We start from the raw sequence: 17,758 nt of genomic DNA, 5'->3' as shown, positions 1-17,758 counted from the left end.
CCACCTCCTGTCGCCTCCAACTCAAAAATATTGCCAGAATCAGTCCCTTCCTCAGCCCTCAATTTACTAAAACTCTTGTGCATATTGTCATCATCTCCCGCCTCAATTACTGCAACACCCTCCTCTGTGGCCTCCCTGCTAACTCTCTTGCACCATTACAGTCTGTCCTCAACTCTGCTGCCCAGCTAATCCACCTCTCTCCTTGCTACTCCCGTTTCTCCCCTCTGCAAATCCCTCCGCTGGCTCCCAATTCCCCAACAAATCCAGTTCAAACTACTAACACTGTCCTACAAAGCCATCCACAACCTGTCCCCTCCCTATATCTCTGAACTAATCTCCCAATATCTTCCCTCACGTAATCTTCGATCCATCCAAGACCTCCATCTTTCCTCCACACTTATTCGTTCCTCACACAACCGCCTCCTGGATTTCTCCCGAATATCCCCATTCCTCTGGAATTCCATGCCTTAACACGTCCGATTATCCACCACCCTCGGATCTTTCAGATGGCACCTGAAAACCCATCTCATCAGGAAAGCCTACAGCCTGCAATAACAATTCTGCTGCCTCACCAACACCCCTCGAGCTGCCTCCTCACCACCATCAGAGCTGCTGCACCCCGACCTTCTGTTTCTTCCCCATTATCCCGTAGAATGTAAGTCTACATTGAAAGGGTCCTCTCCCCTCTGTACCAGTCTGTCATTGTAAATTAGTTTAAAGTAAATGATATCTATAACTCTGTAGGTAACCCCTTTGATAATAATAAATAATAATATTTATATAGCGCTAACATATTCCGCAGCTCTTTACAGTTTTGCACACATTATCATCACTGTCCCCAATGGGGCTCACAATCTGTATTCAGTATCTATCAGTATGTCTTTGGAACTGTGGGAGGAAGCTGGAGAACCCAGAGGAAACCCACACAAAAACAGGGAGAACATACAAACTCCTTGCAGATGTTGTCCTTGGTGGGATGTATGAAACCAGGACTCCAGCGCTGCAAGGCTGCAGTGCTAACCACTGAGCCACCGTGCTGCCCTTTCTCATGTACAGCACCATGGAATTAATGGTGCTATATAAATAATAATAATATGTGTTCTGTATAGAATTAGGGCTACGATAGGATCTTAGGTTGTATAGGACCCTAGGGAGATTAGAATAGAGGGGGTCATCATAGAGATAAGGAGTAGGATAAAATAGACTATGAGTGTCAGTTTGGTACAGTTAGCATGGGGGTTAGACCATGGAGAGGAGTTAGAGCAGGGCAGGGAAGAGCCATAGGGATATAGGAGAGGCACTTCCTTTATAGGCAGAAGAGCCTGGGCAGACTTAGCCAGGGAGAGGTGTGAAGAACGATGAAGCAAATGGTTCACAGGCCATGGGGATAAAGCTGCTCTGACAGAAAGGGGCTCCAGGTGGGGGACTGTGCAGTAGGGCATCAGCTAAGAAGGACCATCCCAAGAAGGATCCGGGGTCTATGACCAGGCGGGAGTAGATGAGATGGCATTTCTGGCACTTTTCCCTATTGGAACCGGACAAGGGGCTGGCAGGGAGAGGGTGACACTGAAAGAATAGATAGGAAACTAATTGTCTAGTGATATGGCAGGGATTGCTAGAAAAAAGGAAGCAGAGCTGATAAAAAGGATAGAGGCTGCCCAGACGGCAGGGAAAGATCGGAAGTCTTTTTGCATAACCTGTGCTGCCAGTATGTTAAATGTCCTGCTGAATAGTAACGTTAATCTGTTGGAAAAGAACTGTGACTCTGAGATGTTTTGTGGAGTTTGGGAGTTTGGAGTTACAGAACTGGAGAGGACCCTGGCAGTGAATGTAAGTGTACTGTTGCGCACGCTGCACATGTAGCAGAAGGGACACTGTATTTTATCTGTGGGGTGCCAGGGTGTGGGAACAGAACAGCCAGTTGCCACGACTACCACCCCGGCCGCCTTAGAGGTGTATTCATTAGCCGGCACCTGCGCTGTAAATAAATAATTTTAAAGGGAACCTGTCACCCCAAAATCGAAGGTGAGCTAAGCCCACTGGTATTAGGGGCTTATCTACAGCATTCTGTATTGCTGTAGATAAGCCTCCATGTATCCTGAAACATGAGAAAAAGAGGTTATATTATACTCACCCAGGGGCAGTCCCGCTGTGGTCCGGTCTGATGGGTGTCGCTGTCCGGTCTGGGGCCTCTCATCTTCATAGGATGGCGTCCTCTTCTTGTCTTCATGCTGCGGCTCCAGCGCAGGCGTACTTTGTCTGCCCTGTTGAAGGCAGAGCAAAGTACTGCAGTGCACAGGCGCTGGGCCTCTCTGACCTTGCTGAGGTGAGTATAATCTAACCTCTTTTTCTCATCTTTCAGGATACATCAGGGGCTTATCTACAGCATTCCAGAATGCTGTAGATAAGCCCTTGATGCCAGAGGGCTTAGCTCACCTTCAATTTTGGAGGTGACAGGTTCCCTTTAAAGAAACATGGTGTGGGTTCTCCTGTATTTTTGATAACCAGACAGGCAAAACTCACATCTAGGGTTTCAACTCTCAGCTGTCAGCTTCAACAAGGCTGATTATCAGAATAGAGGGGTCCTCATGCCGTTTTTTTTAAATTATTTAAATAAATACTTTAAAAAAACAGCATGGGGTCTCCCCCATTTTTGACAACCAGCCTTGCTAAAGTAGACAGCTGGGGGCTGGAATTCTAAGGCTGGTAATGGGCCATGGATATGGCCCCCCAGCCTAAAAATAGCAGCCCGCATCTGCCTAGAAAAGGCACATCTATTAGATGTGCCAATTCTGGCGCTTTGCCTTGCTCTTCCCACTTGCCCTGTAGTGGTGGCAAGTGGGGTTCATATTTGTGGGGTTAATGTCATCTTTGTATTGTCAGGTGACATTGAGCCCATGGCTTAGTAATTGAGAGGTATCTATAAGACACCTATCCATTACTAATCCTATAGTTTTATTATAAATACAGACACAGTCAGAATAAAGTCCTTTAACTGAAAAAATGACACAGACTCCTTTATTAATCTCAATTAATCCATACTTAGGACCTCACCTAATTCCACTGAAGCCTTCAATCTCCTGTAATAAAACAAAAATAATGAAACAGCAATGTACCATACCTGTCTGTCGTTCTGTCCCACGCCATAATCCATGTCTGGGGGAAAAACAGTTTTCAACCTGGAACGGTGCCAAGATGCAACCATCCAGGCTGAGAACCACTGGGGGAATGAACTGCTGGACAGTGACTGGAGGTGACCTCATCGAGGTCAAACTATGGTTACTGAGGCTCCGTTCCCAGCCGGGCTGAACTGCTGTGATCTCCGTTAGATCCCCACTAGCTCCATGAGAAAAACTCTCACGGTGCTAGCAGGGATGTCACCGAGGTCACACAAACATCCTGGTTTCTGCCCATCTCTATTGGAGAGGCATCTATAAGACAACTATACATTACTAATCCTATAGTTATATGGTAAATCAAAACACAGACAGAATAAAGTCCTTTATTAGTAATAAAACAAAACACACTTTTACTTTTTATCTAAAAATAACAAACACGGTTATGCTCACGTCTAATTCCACCAAATCCATCGTCTTCTGTAAGAAGTAAGCACATGACAGCGTGGCGAACACTGGATGTTTGGGCCCCTCATTCAAGTGAATGGGGTCCAGGTTCGTGTTTGGTCCAGGTACTGTTCTGGTACCCGAACCCAAACATTTTGTAACTGTTCAGCGACTTGACGGATTTGAACATCCACATGTCAACCCATCTATAGTATTTAGCTCTATAGAAATCTGTTTCTCCCACTCATACATAAATTACCTGGCTGACTAAATATGTTTTTAGAATAAAAATACTAGCCGGTTTAGAGAACATGCATTCATATATTGTTAGTGCTTATAGATGCAACGTAAGAGCAAAAAAAGAAACAAAGAAGGCCTGGCATGATAATGCATTATAATGACCTCTATGTAACCTCGTGTGATTAGTTTACTGTAAGGGGTGTTAGGGCTAGCGGAAGGCACCAAATAATTAGGAAGATGGTATAAGGTGCGTTCGCAGCCGGGGTCCACCGTGCAGAGATGGAACCTGCTGCTGAGTAATGACGGACTATATGGTGGTATTATGTGGATACACACAGGGGTTAGCTTCACCCTGTATGAAGGAAACGAACCCTTTTGCCTCACAGGGCCACAGTACCGCACAAAGAGCACAAGCAAGGAGTCACAGAACTCTATCCCAAGACACAGGGATAGAGTTCCTCTAGACCTCTTGCTGTCGACACCACTACTGGGGTGTCAGAGTTAAACAGAAGCAATAATTAAATGCACAAGAGTGTGTGAAGTGCTGCTCTGGTTGACGCCACTAACCACCCAGACTTGGGTCAGTAAAGCGCTCTATTAGCGCACGGCGCCGCACTAGCGGTCACTGCAATCAGACGCAGTATCGTGTGTTAGATGCAGGTAGCACTGTCGGGCGCTAGATAGCAAGCATCCACCATTCACGAGCAGTCAACAACACTAGGAAGGGGGATGATTAAAGAGCGACAGTCACACATCTACACACACACGCTTTCAAGTATACACTAACGCATGGCCGAGCGGCCATGTGGACCTTTTATAGCAGCAGTGCTACGGGACCTTCCAGATGGTCCAATAGGAACCACAACAGGACCTGAGCATTTGACCCCTGACCTCCAATGGGCATACTCAGTATGGGAAAAGCAGGACTTAGTCCCAAAAAGACCTGCTTGCTGCTGTGCGGTGCTGGCTACAAAGGCAAAGCCTGGAATGTCAAAAGTAACCAGTCGCACAGTATCAGCTTGAGCCAAACACTGGGACTGATGTCTCTGCTGAGCAGGCTCCACTGCGGCTGGAGAAGAATGGGAGACTGCAGCGGAGATGGTTCGAGATTTCCTCTGTGCAGAGGTGGGAACTCGACACCCAACAAGGGGATTCTTTTTTTCTTAAAGTGTTATATTGTATATCTAGATATTGAGATGTTAAAAATGTACATTTCTGTGCATTCCATTTAATTCAATAAGATCTGACAATGCTTTATTGCCTATTGTTTTTTGTAACATTAGCAAATATTTCTTACTGCCTAATAGATATAGGATACAGTGAATGTAGGCCTAAATGGCTGATTATTGATTGTAGCATCATTGATCATACATTAGCCATTTATTTTTTAAGAGACCAACTACCAATCAATAACCAATGGACAGTTTGTTACATAGTGTCGGGCTTTTTAGAACATAGTCTGATATTTAAATGGCGGTTGGATGAATACAAATCCATATTCTTTACTTTTTTTAATTTTTTTTACTAAACTTGAAAGTATTGACCTTTTTTTATGTTCCATCTTAAATTCAGGTTTTAGAACATAATATGTATTTTGCACTAAGTAACATTGGTTATCTGCTTGGTTTGCCACTTGTTTGTTTGAACATATTATTGGACAACAATTTTGGGTGGGGGGCTGTTTCTAAAATTTTGTTTAGATTTTGGGCATAGGTCATATTGTCAAGTAAGAATATATGTGAATTATTATTATTAATATTAATATTATTATTATATCTTCTCCTATTCTGGAGGACAAATTTTAATTATTACTGTGTAATTCCACTAACCATACATAAAACAACAGTGATAATTGCAAGAAAAATAAACAGCCACTTACAGTTTCCCCCACCAATCTAATCTAATCATAATTTCTAATTTGCCACCAGAGTTTATTTTAAATGAAAGGAAGCATTACCAGTGTGAGTCATGTAATGACTGACAATCTGCTCTCTTGATCTACATATATCACACTGATAATGCCCTCTTTCATTTAAAATAAGTTCTGGAGGCAGATTTTCTGGGAGATGTGTGTTCGGCCCATAGATCTTAGCAGGTCATTTACATATTAAGAAAAACATGGATTTCATTGGAATGAAACATTGTATTGCAGATTTTAAGGTATCATTTTATTCAACTTTCTATGACCTGCATGCCCATATAGACAGCTTAGCATGGCTGATCCTACCGACAGATGCCCTTTAACTGTGAATAGTGTTGCTAACTGTAATGCATTCCAATGTCTGTACAAATTGGTCCAAAATCAGACTGCAATGCACAGACTGGCCGCTGGTCTTCTGACCTCAGTGTGACAGCTTCTTAGAAATATATGAAGCTGTTACACTTGGGTTGGAAGAACCGCGACCAGTCCGTGCATTGCAGTCTCACATCCATCTATATGCATGGACGTCTGATTGCACCCTAACACAGACATTTTATAAGGATATTGAAAATACTCGTATATTATATATGAATTATAAGAAATGAAAATGTAAAACTGTACCTCTCCCCATGCTGCAGGCGGAGGTTCTACTGGTGGATAATATTTTGGAATGTCCCATGCTACTTGAGCCATGAACCATTTGAAGTCCTTACACTTGAGATGTTTGCGAAGTTCTTTTTGAGACGTGAGATCTCCAGTACTCAGGTGTCTGTATTCAGGTCTCCTCTGGTAGATATACTCTGCAAATTCATCCATCCAGGTCTCTGCCACACGTTTCAGATTCTAATATACAAGAATTGTATATTACTGTTACTAGCATAGTTCTTTTGAAATACTTCATGCAACATTATACATCACGTAATTATGACCTTTGTGTGATAGAGTCAGATTAATGGCTCAATTAGTTTATTAAACGAAAAAGTACTGAGATGTAACTGCACTGCAGGGATTAATGAGATTCAAATTAATCAAGAACAGGCAAAATCATTAATCAGGTTGCTTTCTTTTTAACATTTTATTGTTTTTGGATATAGATACAGATAAAGTTGAAGGTGAACCCAAAGTAAATTCTTTCTTTTTTATATAATTTTCCAAATATTTATAATAATTGAATAACTTTTTTTTGCAACTGTTAGCAAAGGGCCTCTTTTTTTAATGAAGCACGATGCTCATCCATGTCCAGCTGGAGACTCGATTTAAAGAGTTCTGCTCAAAATACCTTTACCAGTAATCAATAGGACTGGTTTTAACTGCTTGATTGCTGGGATCACCATCACTAAAAAGGGATCCTGAGTCCTTTGTTCCTTTTCATACTGGTTGAGTTTCAGTGAGGCATCGAATATTAGTACCGCGGACTCAATGGAATTGATAAAAACAGTCAAGAATTGCACCTGTTATCTTCTAAACGCCAAATGCAATTGACACATTTTTATAATTGTACTGTGATACTTTCCTTTTCTGTCAGGTTCACACATTGCTGTTTTTATGTATATTACTTCTGTATGTATAAGGATTCATAAATGAAGACATTACTACTCTATAAGTTTTTCACAAGGTCACATAAAATAAGGCAAACTTATATTTTCAACACCCGCAAATATCAAGTGTTATGCATCTGCCTCACCTTGGCAGGGCTTCATCATCTTCTCCCTTGGCCACTGCCCTCTACCGTGCTCCACACAATATTTTACAAGTGGCCTGGCATGCTCCAATATGATTATCTGCTTAAGCCTGCTTCAAGTCCTTGCTTCATAACTGTTTTCCTATGTTCTGTTTGCCTATGGCTTCCAGTGCTTCAAGTATTCACTCCATAAATACTTTCCTGTTGCTATATCACAATCCGAGATTCATGTGCCCACCTGCACCTGAGCTTAGTGGATCCACATAACAAGGTGAGCCCTTAATATCAAGTTGAGCAAATATGATGCACTATTAGACACCTTGGTGCCATAGCGTGGACCACATTTTTCTGTAGAAGAATTAAAAACTATATGTCTAACTTAAAACTTTAATAATAATTTAAAAATCAGCATAGAGAAATCTCCACAAACCATTTAATATACAGTTGCATATATGATCCTATTGAAATTAATCAACACAATATTCCAAATCCATGTTGTGCACGTCTCAAATATGGTCTTATATATGAGGTCCAATATTTATTTTCCTCCCCAGAAAACTGGCCATCAGTTTTAGTATAGGTACCCAAAGTACATATGCAATAGAAGAGAAATTATAGAGGCTTGCAAAAGTATTCAAACCTATTAGGGTTGGCGGAACACAGCAAATATAATATAAGAGTAAGGTGTGTTCACAACCCGCGGTCCACCGTGCAGAGATGGATCCTGCTGCTGAGCAATGGCGGACAAGATAGCGGGTGTGCACTGGAAACACGCAGGTTAAATGTCACCTGGTGTGAACAGCGGCAAACTCTGTTAACCACAGAGCCACAGCAACGAATGTAAAGGACACTGTTTCCTGTTAACTGTCACAGGGCACAGCAAATTTAGTGCAAGTGAGGTCTCTAGGCTCAGCCCCTAGAATGCTGGGTTTAGAGCCAGACCGGACCCACAATGCGCACGACGTCACACAAGCGATATCACTACTTTGGCACTGTCTCTAGCTCCCATCTTGCCCGAACACATTCACAACCAGAGGGTAGGGGATCATTAGGACCTTGCACCAGAGACAATCATACATGCATACAACTCATATAACATGGTCTATACTAGCGCAGGCCGTGCGGCCGCAGGATATACTTTTATAACTCCCAGTCTGCCAGGCCCTTCTAGTGGACCAATCTGGACTCGCTTGAGGACCTGAGCACCTGACTGCCGACCACCATTGAGAAGTCATCTCACAGGCATGCTCAGAAGGGCAAATCCTGGACTTAGTCCCAGGAATGTCAGCTCGCTGCCATCTAATGCTGATTGCTATAGCTGATCCTGGAGAGGCAATAGCAACCAAATGCACAGCTCGAGTCTGAGCAACATGCTGAGACTGACATCTCTGCTGAGCAGGATCTACTGCAGCTGAGACCGAATGGGAGACCGAAGGAGAAAATATAGCCTAGGAATCCTCTTATGCAGAGGGAGAATCTCGATGCCTAACAAACCCCCACTTAGCTTTTTACCTATTTTGCTACAAAACAACCTGTGTTTAAATATTTTTGTAATCCAATTTGTGTATGATGTATCACCACTAAATAGTCTAAGTTGGTGAAGTGCAGTGAGAAAAATGTAGGCAAAAATTTAATTTATGGGAGCAAATAACTAAAACTTGGCATGTGCATATGTATTCACCCCTTTTGCTATGGAGTCTCTAAAAAATTATGGTGCAATTATCTTCATAACTCACATGTGTAGTGAAAGGATGTCCACCTGTGTGCAATTTACAGTAACTGTCATATCGTCTGTCAGTATATACACACACACCTTTTCTGAAAGGCCATGGAGGCTGCAACACCATTAAGTAAAACGAACCACTATCCAAACAACACCATAAAGACCAAGTTGAACCAATGTGCATGGTTCATGACAGTTGCATACTCCTACCCCAACAGCACCATTTTGCATATGAGCTTCTTCCAAAAGGGACGTCAGGAACCATGCACATGCCCTTTGTAAGTAACTTTCCTGAACTATGACTATGCTTCATTTTTTTCCACCTACTCAATGCTTAGTTTGCACTATGTTCTACTCAGTGACTTGTACTCGTCTCCTCTCATCATTTAATTCCTCATACTTGCTGTGATGTCTGCAATGGCAACTTAGTGGTCCACATCATTATATATGCACTTTGCACTTTATATTCATACTGTTGATCTTTTTATAGGTTGCACCCTTGTAAATAAAACAGTACACAGATATCGCATATACATTTTTACACTCTGAGTGAAGTCTGCAAATTTTTTTTTCTTTGAGTAAGCAGCAGAGTCATATCTGTGCATTTAATTATCGTCAATTTCAGCATTTTACTTCAGTGCTAGCATGCTTTCTCATGTTCCATAGCTTGAATTAAAGAAAAAAAATGTTTTTTTCTTTTTTACTATATTCTAATCATAATAAAGATTTGATTTTTAATCTTAAAAACTTGCAATTTATCATCTTTCCTCATTTCATTACTTGATGTTGTGTATAGTTATGCAAAGAAATTTATGGAAGGGTTTATTTGAGTTTTATATACCACCATAATGTAACAAGGACCTTGTTAAACTGTATGGATGAGCATTTTTAAATGCTTTTTTGGAGTCTTACATACCACCAAAATGTAAAAGAAACAATTGTATACTCCATGGATGACTAATTGAATTCAGACAGATTTTTCAACACTTTTTTAAAGGATTCATAAGTAGTAAATATAAAATGTTCATTTTGTCCTTCCTTTGAAATGTATTTTTTGGGTAACCCCTACCCTTTGACCTAATGCTCATGTGTTTGGACATTGCCTTGTTTGATTAAGCTCTCACATCTTATTTTTGTTATATATAGGCTTTTATCTGAACCCATGAGTAGTTGTTTACTTAGAAATAACTAAGATTTTCCATATACTTAACCCCTTAGTGACAGAGCCAATTTGGTACTTAATGACTGAGCCAATTTTTACAATTCTGACCACTGTCATTTTATGATGTTATAACTCTGGAACCCTTCAACGGATCCTGCTGATTCTGAGAGTGTTTTTTTGTGACATATTGTACTTCATGTTAGTGGTAACATTTCTTCGATATTACTGGCAATTATTTATGAAAAAAACGGAAGTATGGCAAAAATTATTAAAATTTAGCAATTTTCAAATTTTGTATTTTTATGCCCTTAAATCAGAGAGATATGTCACAAAGAATAGGTAATAAATAACATTTCCCACATGTCTATTTTACATCAGCACAATTTTGGAAACAAATTTTTTTTTTGTTAGGGAGTTATAAGGGTTCAAATTTGACCAGCAATTTCTCATTTTTACAACACCTTTTTTTTAGGGACCACATCACATTTGAAGTCATTTTGAAGGGTCTATATGATAGAAAATAACCAAGTGTGATGACATACTAAAAACTGCACCCCTCAAGGTGCTCAAAACCACATTCAAGAAGTTTATTAACCCTTTACGTGCTTCACAGGAACTGAAACAATGTGAAAGGCAAAAATGAACATTTAAATTTTTTTTGCAAACATTTTAATTCAGAACCATTTTTTTTTATTTTCACAAGTGTAAAAACAGAAATTTAACCATAAATTTTGTTGTGCAATTTCTCCTGAATACGCCGATACCCCATATGTGGGGGTAAACAACTGTTTGGGTGCACCGCAGAGCTTGGAAGAGAAGGAGCGCCGTTTGACTTTTTCAATGCAGAATTGGCTGGAATTGAGATCGGATGCCATGTCACGTTTAGAGAGCCCCTGATGTGCCTAAACAGTGGAAACGCTGCACAATTGACACCATTTTGAAAACTAGACCCCTTAAGGAACTTATCTAGATGTGTGGTGAGCACTTTGAGCCCCCAAGTGCTACACAGAAGTTAATAAAGTAGAGCCATGAAAATAAAAAATCGCATTTATTAACACAAAAATGATTTTTCGCCCACAAATTCTTATTTTGACAAGGGTAACAGGAGAAATTAGACCACAAAAGTTGTGCAATTTCTCCTGAGTATGTCGATACCCCATATGTGGGGGTAAACCACTGTTTGGGCGCACCTCAGAGCTTGGAAGAGAAGGAGCGCCGTGTTACTTTTTCAATGTAGAATTGGCTGGAATTGAGATCGGACGCCATGTCGCGTTTGGAGAGCCCCTGATGTGCCTAAACAGTGGAAACCCCACACAAGTGACCCCATTTTGGAAACTAGACCCCTTAAGGAACATACCTAGATGTGTGGTGAGCACTTTAAACCCCCAAGTGCTTCACAGAAATTTATAAAGTAGAGCCGTGAAAATAAAAAATCATTTTTTTTCCTCAAAAATGATATTTAGCATGCAATTTTTTTATTTTCTCAAGGGTAACAGGAGACATTGGACCACAAAATCTGTTGACCAGTTTGTCCTGAGTACACTGATACCCCATATATGGGGGCGGCACTGTTTGGGCACCCATCGGGGCTCGGAAGGGAAGGAGCGCCGCTTGGAATGCAGACTTTGATGGGATGGTCTGTGGGCATCATGTTGCATTTGCAGAGCTCCTGATGTACCTAAACAGTAGAAACTCCCCACAAGTGACCCCATTTTGGAAACCGGACCCCCAAAAGAGCTTATCTAGATGTGTGGTGAGCACTATGAACCCCCAACTGCTTCACAGAAGTTTATAATGTAGAGCCATAAAAATTAAAAAAATCATATTTTTTCCACAAAAATGATTTTTCACCCCCCAATTTTTACTTTCACAAGGGTAACAGGAGAAATTGGATGCCAAAATTTATTGTGCAATTTATGCTGAGTAGGCTGATACCCCATATGTGGGAGTAAACCACTGTTTGGGCGCATGGCAGAGCTCGGAAGGGAAGGAGCGACGTTTTGGAAAGCAGACTTTGATAGTATGGTCTGCGGGCGTTATGTTGCGTTTGCAGAGCCCCTGATGTACCTAAACAGTAGAAACCCCCCACAAGTGACCCCATTTTGGAAACTAGACCCCCTAAGGAACTTATCTAGATGTGTGGTGAGAACTTTAAATCCCAAAGTGCTTCACAGAAGTTTATAATGCAGAGTCGTGAAAATATATATATTTTTTTTCCACAAAAAAGAATTTTTAGCCCCCAAGTTTTTATTTTCACAAGGGTACAAGAGAAATTGGACCCCAAATGTTGTTGTCCAATTTGTCCTGAGTACACTGATACCTCATGTGTGGGGGACCACTGTTTGGGTGCACAGCTGAACTCGGAAAAGAAGGAGCACCGTTTTGGAATGCAGACTTTGATAGAATGGTCTGCGGGCATGATGTTGCGTTTGCAGAGACCCTGATGTATCTAAACAGTAGAAACCCCCCACAAGTGACCCCATTTTGGAAACTAGACCCCCCAAGGAACTTATCTAGATGTGTGGTGAGAACTTTGAATGCCCAAGGGCTTCACAGAAGTTTATAATGCAGAGTTGTGAAAATAAAAAATATTTTTTTTTCCACAAAAAATATTTTTTAGCCCCCACGTTTTTATTTTCACAAGGGTAACAGGAGAAATTGGACCCTAAAAGTTGTTGTCCAATTTATCCCGAATATGCTGATGCCCCATATGTGGGGGTAAACCACTGTTTGGGCACATGGCAGAGTGTTATGGACCTGGTGGTTAGGTGCACCTGGAATGACCTGATGGTTAAACTAGAAGACAGGACGAGCTCTGGGAAGTGGGAACTCTGCTGACCGCAAATCCTAATCCTATAACACACACACTAGAAATAGCTGTGGAGCATACCTAACTCTCCCTAGACGCCTCTTCACAGCCTAAGAGCTAACTACCCCTAAAGATAGGAAAATAAGCCTTACCTTGCCTCAGAGAAAATTTCCCAAAGGTAAAGGCAGCCCCCCATATATATTAACTGTGAGTTAAGAGGAAAGTCACAAACACAGGGATGAAACAGGTTTCAGCAAAGGAGGCCAGACTTACTAGATAGACTGAGGATAGGAAAGGGATCTATGCGGTCAGCACAAAAAACTACAAAAAGCCACGCAGAGTGTGCAAAAAGACCCCCGCACCGACTCACGGTGCGGAGGTGCCACTCTGCAACCCAGAGCTTCCAGCTAGCAAGGCAATATCATGTTAGCAAGCTGGACAAGAACTTAGCAAGTACTAAGAAATATATTCAGTGCAAAATGAACAACAAATGAACTAGCAGGGACTTAGCTTCTGCTGGAGTAGACAGGTCATCAGAAAGATCCGAGAGAGATCTGAACCAGTGCTAATACATTGACAGCTGGCATGGAGTAATGATCTGAATGGAGTTAAATAGAGAAGCCAGCCTAGCCGCAAACGAGGGCAGCTGAGGAAGCGACCTCAGAACCAGCAGCTCCACTCACAGCCACCAGAGGGAGTCCACAGACAGAACTCGCCGAAGTATCATTCATGACCACAGGAGGGAGTTCAAGAACGGAATTCACAAAAGCAGAGCTCGGAAGGGAGGGAGCACCATTTGACTTTTTGAGCGCAAAATTGGCTGTGGCGTTTAGAGACCCCCTGATGTACCTAAACAGTGGGAACCCCCCAAATCTAACTCCAACCCTAACCCCAACACACCACTATCCCTAATGCCAACCCGATCCATAATCCTAATCACAACCTTAACGATAATCACAACCCTAACCCCAAAACAACCATAACCCTAATCAGAACCCTAAATCCAACACACCCCTAATCCTATCTGAACCCTAACCTCAAACCTAACCCTAATCCCAATACACCCCTAATCCCAACCCTAACCTTAACCCTAATCCCAAACCTAACCCTAATCCCAAACGTAACCCTAATGCCAACCCTAATCCAAACCCTAATCCCAACTCTAACCCTAACTTTAGCCGCAACCCTAGTCCTAACTTTAGCCCCAACCCTAGCCCTAACTTTAGCCCCAACCCTAAACCTAGTCCCAACCCTAACCCTAAATTTAGCCCCAACTGTAACCCTAGCCATAACTTTAGCCCCAACCCTAACCCTAGCCCTAAACCTAAATTTAGCCCTAACCATAACCCTAAATTTAGCCCCAACCCTAACCCTAAATTTAGCCCCAACCCTAACCCTAAATCTAACCCTAGCCCTAACCCTAGCCCTAACCATAGCCCCAACCCTAACCCTAACCCTAGCCCTAACCCTAACCCTAACCCTAAATTTAGCCCCAACTCCTCTAGCTGCTGTCCGGCAGACCATTTTCTTACCGAAGGAAGAAGCCGGCGGCCAGGAGAGGACAAAGGAGGACCCAGGGACACCGGTAAGTATAACAGGGTCCCCGAATCCCCCTATTTCTCTGTCCTCTGATGTGCGATCACATCAGAGGACAGATAATTACACATCGCTTTTTTTTTGCGGTTGCCGGTAAACAGTTAATTACCAGCGATCGCAAAAGAGGGGTCGGTAAAACCAACCCTGATCATGTTCTTTGGGGTCTCGGCTACCCCCGACAGCTGAGACCCCAAAGATCTCTCGGGTGCCGGCCGGCGGGCGCACTGCGCATGTGCCCGCCATTTTTTGGCCGGAAGAAGATGGCGGCGCCCATTGGGAGCCACGAGGAGCACCGGGGGAGACAGGTGAGTATCGGGGGCGATCGAGGACCCCATTTCTCTGTCCTCCGATGTGCGATCACATCGAAGGACAGAGAAATTAAATGGCAAATTGCGTTTTTTTTTTGCGACCGCCGGTAAACGGATAATTACCGGCGATTGCAACTCGGGGGTCGGTAAAAAAAACCCGAATCATGTTCTCTGGGGTCTCGGCTACCCCTGGTAACCGAGACCCCAGAGAAAATCCGACTCTGGGGGGCGCTATTCACTTTTTCCACAGCGCCATTAATTAACAGCACTGTGGTTTAAGTACCCTTAACTGCCGCCATTAAAAGGCGTATCGGCGGTCGTTAAAGGGTTAATCTTGTATCCATTTCTGTTGTTCAGTTATGACTCCACTGAATAAAGATTTATATTGAAGTAAGCACTTGCACTTTATTATAGCTAAGTCTATCATTTGATATACTACACTCACCTGCAGAAGCCCTCACTGAAAGACTAATCTGTGATGTCATATTTTTTGGTACCAAGGTGACCTTATGTTGGGCACACATACTGTATGTCTGACCACTAGGTAGAGACATTATACCTTTTCCCTGTAATATATATATATATATATATATATATATATATATATATATATATATATATATATATATATATATAATAAAAAAAGGAAAACAGCACAAAAAATATCTGGCGACGTTTCGGATATACTATCCTTTCTCTAGATTCACCTTTTTCTTTAAGATATTTTTTGTGCTGTTTTCCTTTTTTTGATTTTATGTCTGGAGATCACTGGATCGGTGGTCAGGAAAGCGCTGCACATTCGGAGGTAATACTGGATGCTGTTCCAATTTTTTTCTATATATATATATATATATATATACTAGATGGTAGCCCGATTCTAACGCATCAGGTATTCTAGAATATGTATGTAGTTTATTTGATTTTAGAATAATACATTGAATACACAGGATTCGGCCGGCCGCGACCAATTCGCGAAGCGTGGTTCAAACCCCGCGCCAATTCACAGCTGGACTGTGCCTGCAGCTGATTGTTCGCGGCCGGCAATGTAGTATATAACAGCCCACGTAGTAAATAGCACAGCCACGTAGTATATTGCACAGCCACGTAGTATATAGCACAGCCACGTAGTATATAGCACAGCTACGTAGTATATAGCACAGCCCACGGAGTATATAGCACAGCCCACAGAGTATATAGCACAGCCACACAGTATATAACACAGCCCACGGAGTATATAGCACAGCCACGTAGTATATAGCACAGCCCATGGAGTGTATAACAGCCCACATAGCATATAACACAGCCACGTAGTTTATAACAGCCAACGTAGCATATAACACAGCTCACGAAGTATATAAAATCCCACACATGTAGTATATAACACAGCCCACGTAGTGTATAACACAGCCCATGTAGTGTATAACACAGCCCACGTAGTGTATAACACAGGCCACATAGTGTATAACATAGCCCATGTAGTGTATAACACAGCCCACGTAGTGTATAACATAGGCCACGTAGTGTGTAACACAGGCCACGTAGTGTATAACACAGCCCATGTAGTATATTGCACAGCCCATGTAGTATATAGCACAGCCCACGCAACATATTGCACAGCCCACATAGTACATTGCACAACCCACGTAGTACACTGAACAGCCCACATAGTATATTGCACAGCCCACATAGTATATTGCACAGCCCACGTAGTATATTGCACAGCCCATGCAGTATGTTGCACAGCCCATGTAGTACATTGCACAGCCCACGTAGTATATTGCACAGCCGACATAGTATATTGCACAGCCCATGCAGTATATTGCACAGCCACGTAGTATATAGCACAGCTACGTAGTATATAGCACAGCCCATGGAGTATATAGCACAGCCACATAGTATATAACACAGCCCACGGAGTATATAGCACAGCCACGTAGTATATTGCACAGCCACGTAGTATATAGCACAGCCACATAGTATATAGCAGAGCTACATTGTATATAGCATAGCCCACGGAGTATATAGCACAGCCCACGGAGTATATAGCACAGCCACATAGTACATAACACAGCCCACAGAGTATATAGCACAGCCACGTAGTATATAGCACAGCCCACGGAGTGTATAACAGCCCACATAGCATATAACACAGCCACATAGTTTATAACAGCCAACGTAGCATATAACACAACTCACGTAGTATATAACAGCCCACACATGCAGTATATAACACAGCCCACGTAGTGTATAACACAGCCCATGTAGTGTATAACACAGCCCACGTAGTGTATAACACAGCCCACGTAGTGTATAACACAGGCCACATAGTGTATAACATAGCCCATGTAGTGTATAACACAGCCCACATAGTGTATAACACAGGCCACGTAGTGTATAACACAGGCCACATAGTGTATAACACAGCCCATGTAGTATATTGCACAGCCCATGTAGTATATAGCACAGCCCACACAGCATACTGCACAGCCCACGTAGTACGTTGCACAGCCCACGTAGTACACTGCACAGCCCATGTAGTATATTGCACAGCCCACATAGTATATTGCACAGCCCACGTAGTATATTGCACAGACCATGCAGTATATTGCACAGCCCACGTAGTACATTGCACAGCCCACGTAGTATATTGCACAGCCAACGTAGAATATTGCACAGCCCACGCAGCATATTGCACAGCCCACGTAGTACATTGCACAGCCCACGTAGTATATTGTACAGCCCACGTAGTATATTG

At 42.4% G+C, this 17,758-nt stretch overlaps 1 protein-coding gene across 1 annotated transcript in view; it reads right to left on the bottom strand.

Moving 5' to 3' along the window:
- GALNTL6 (polypeptide N-acetylgalactosaminyltransferase like 6) overlaps window positions 1–17,758 on the bottom strand; it is a 2,887,171-nt gene that overhangs the window by 208,917 nt on the left and 2,660,496 nt on the right. Inside the window, exon 9 of the mRNA XM_077279504.1 lies at window positions 6,346–6,567. Within this exon, the coding sequence (XP_077135619.1) occupies window positions 6,346–6,567 (222 nt within the window). The remainder of the gene's footprint in view (window positions 1–6,345; window positions 6,568–17,758) is intronic.

The sequence above is a fragment of the Ranitomeya variabilis genome, chromosome 1 (genome assembly GCF_051348905.1).
Source record: "Ranitomeya variabilis isolate aRanVar5 chromosome 1, aRanVar5.hap1, whole genome shotgun sequence".
In the NCBI taxonomy this organism is placed as follows: Eukaryota; Metazoa; Chordata; class Amphibia; order Anura; family Dendrobatidae; genus Ranitomeya; species Ranitomeya variabilis.
The sequence above is the reverse complement of the archived record's forward strand: the minus strand, read 5'-3'. Positions and strand labels throughout refer to the sequence as shown.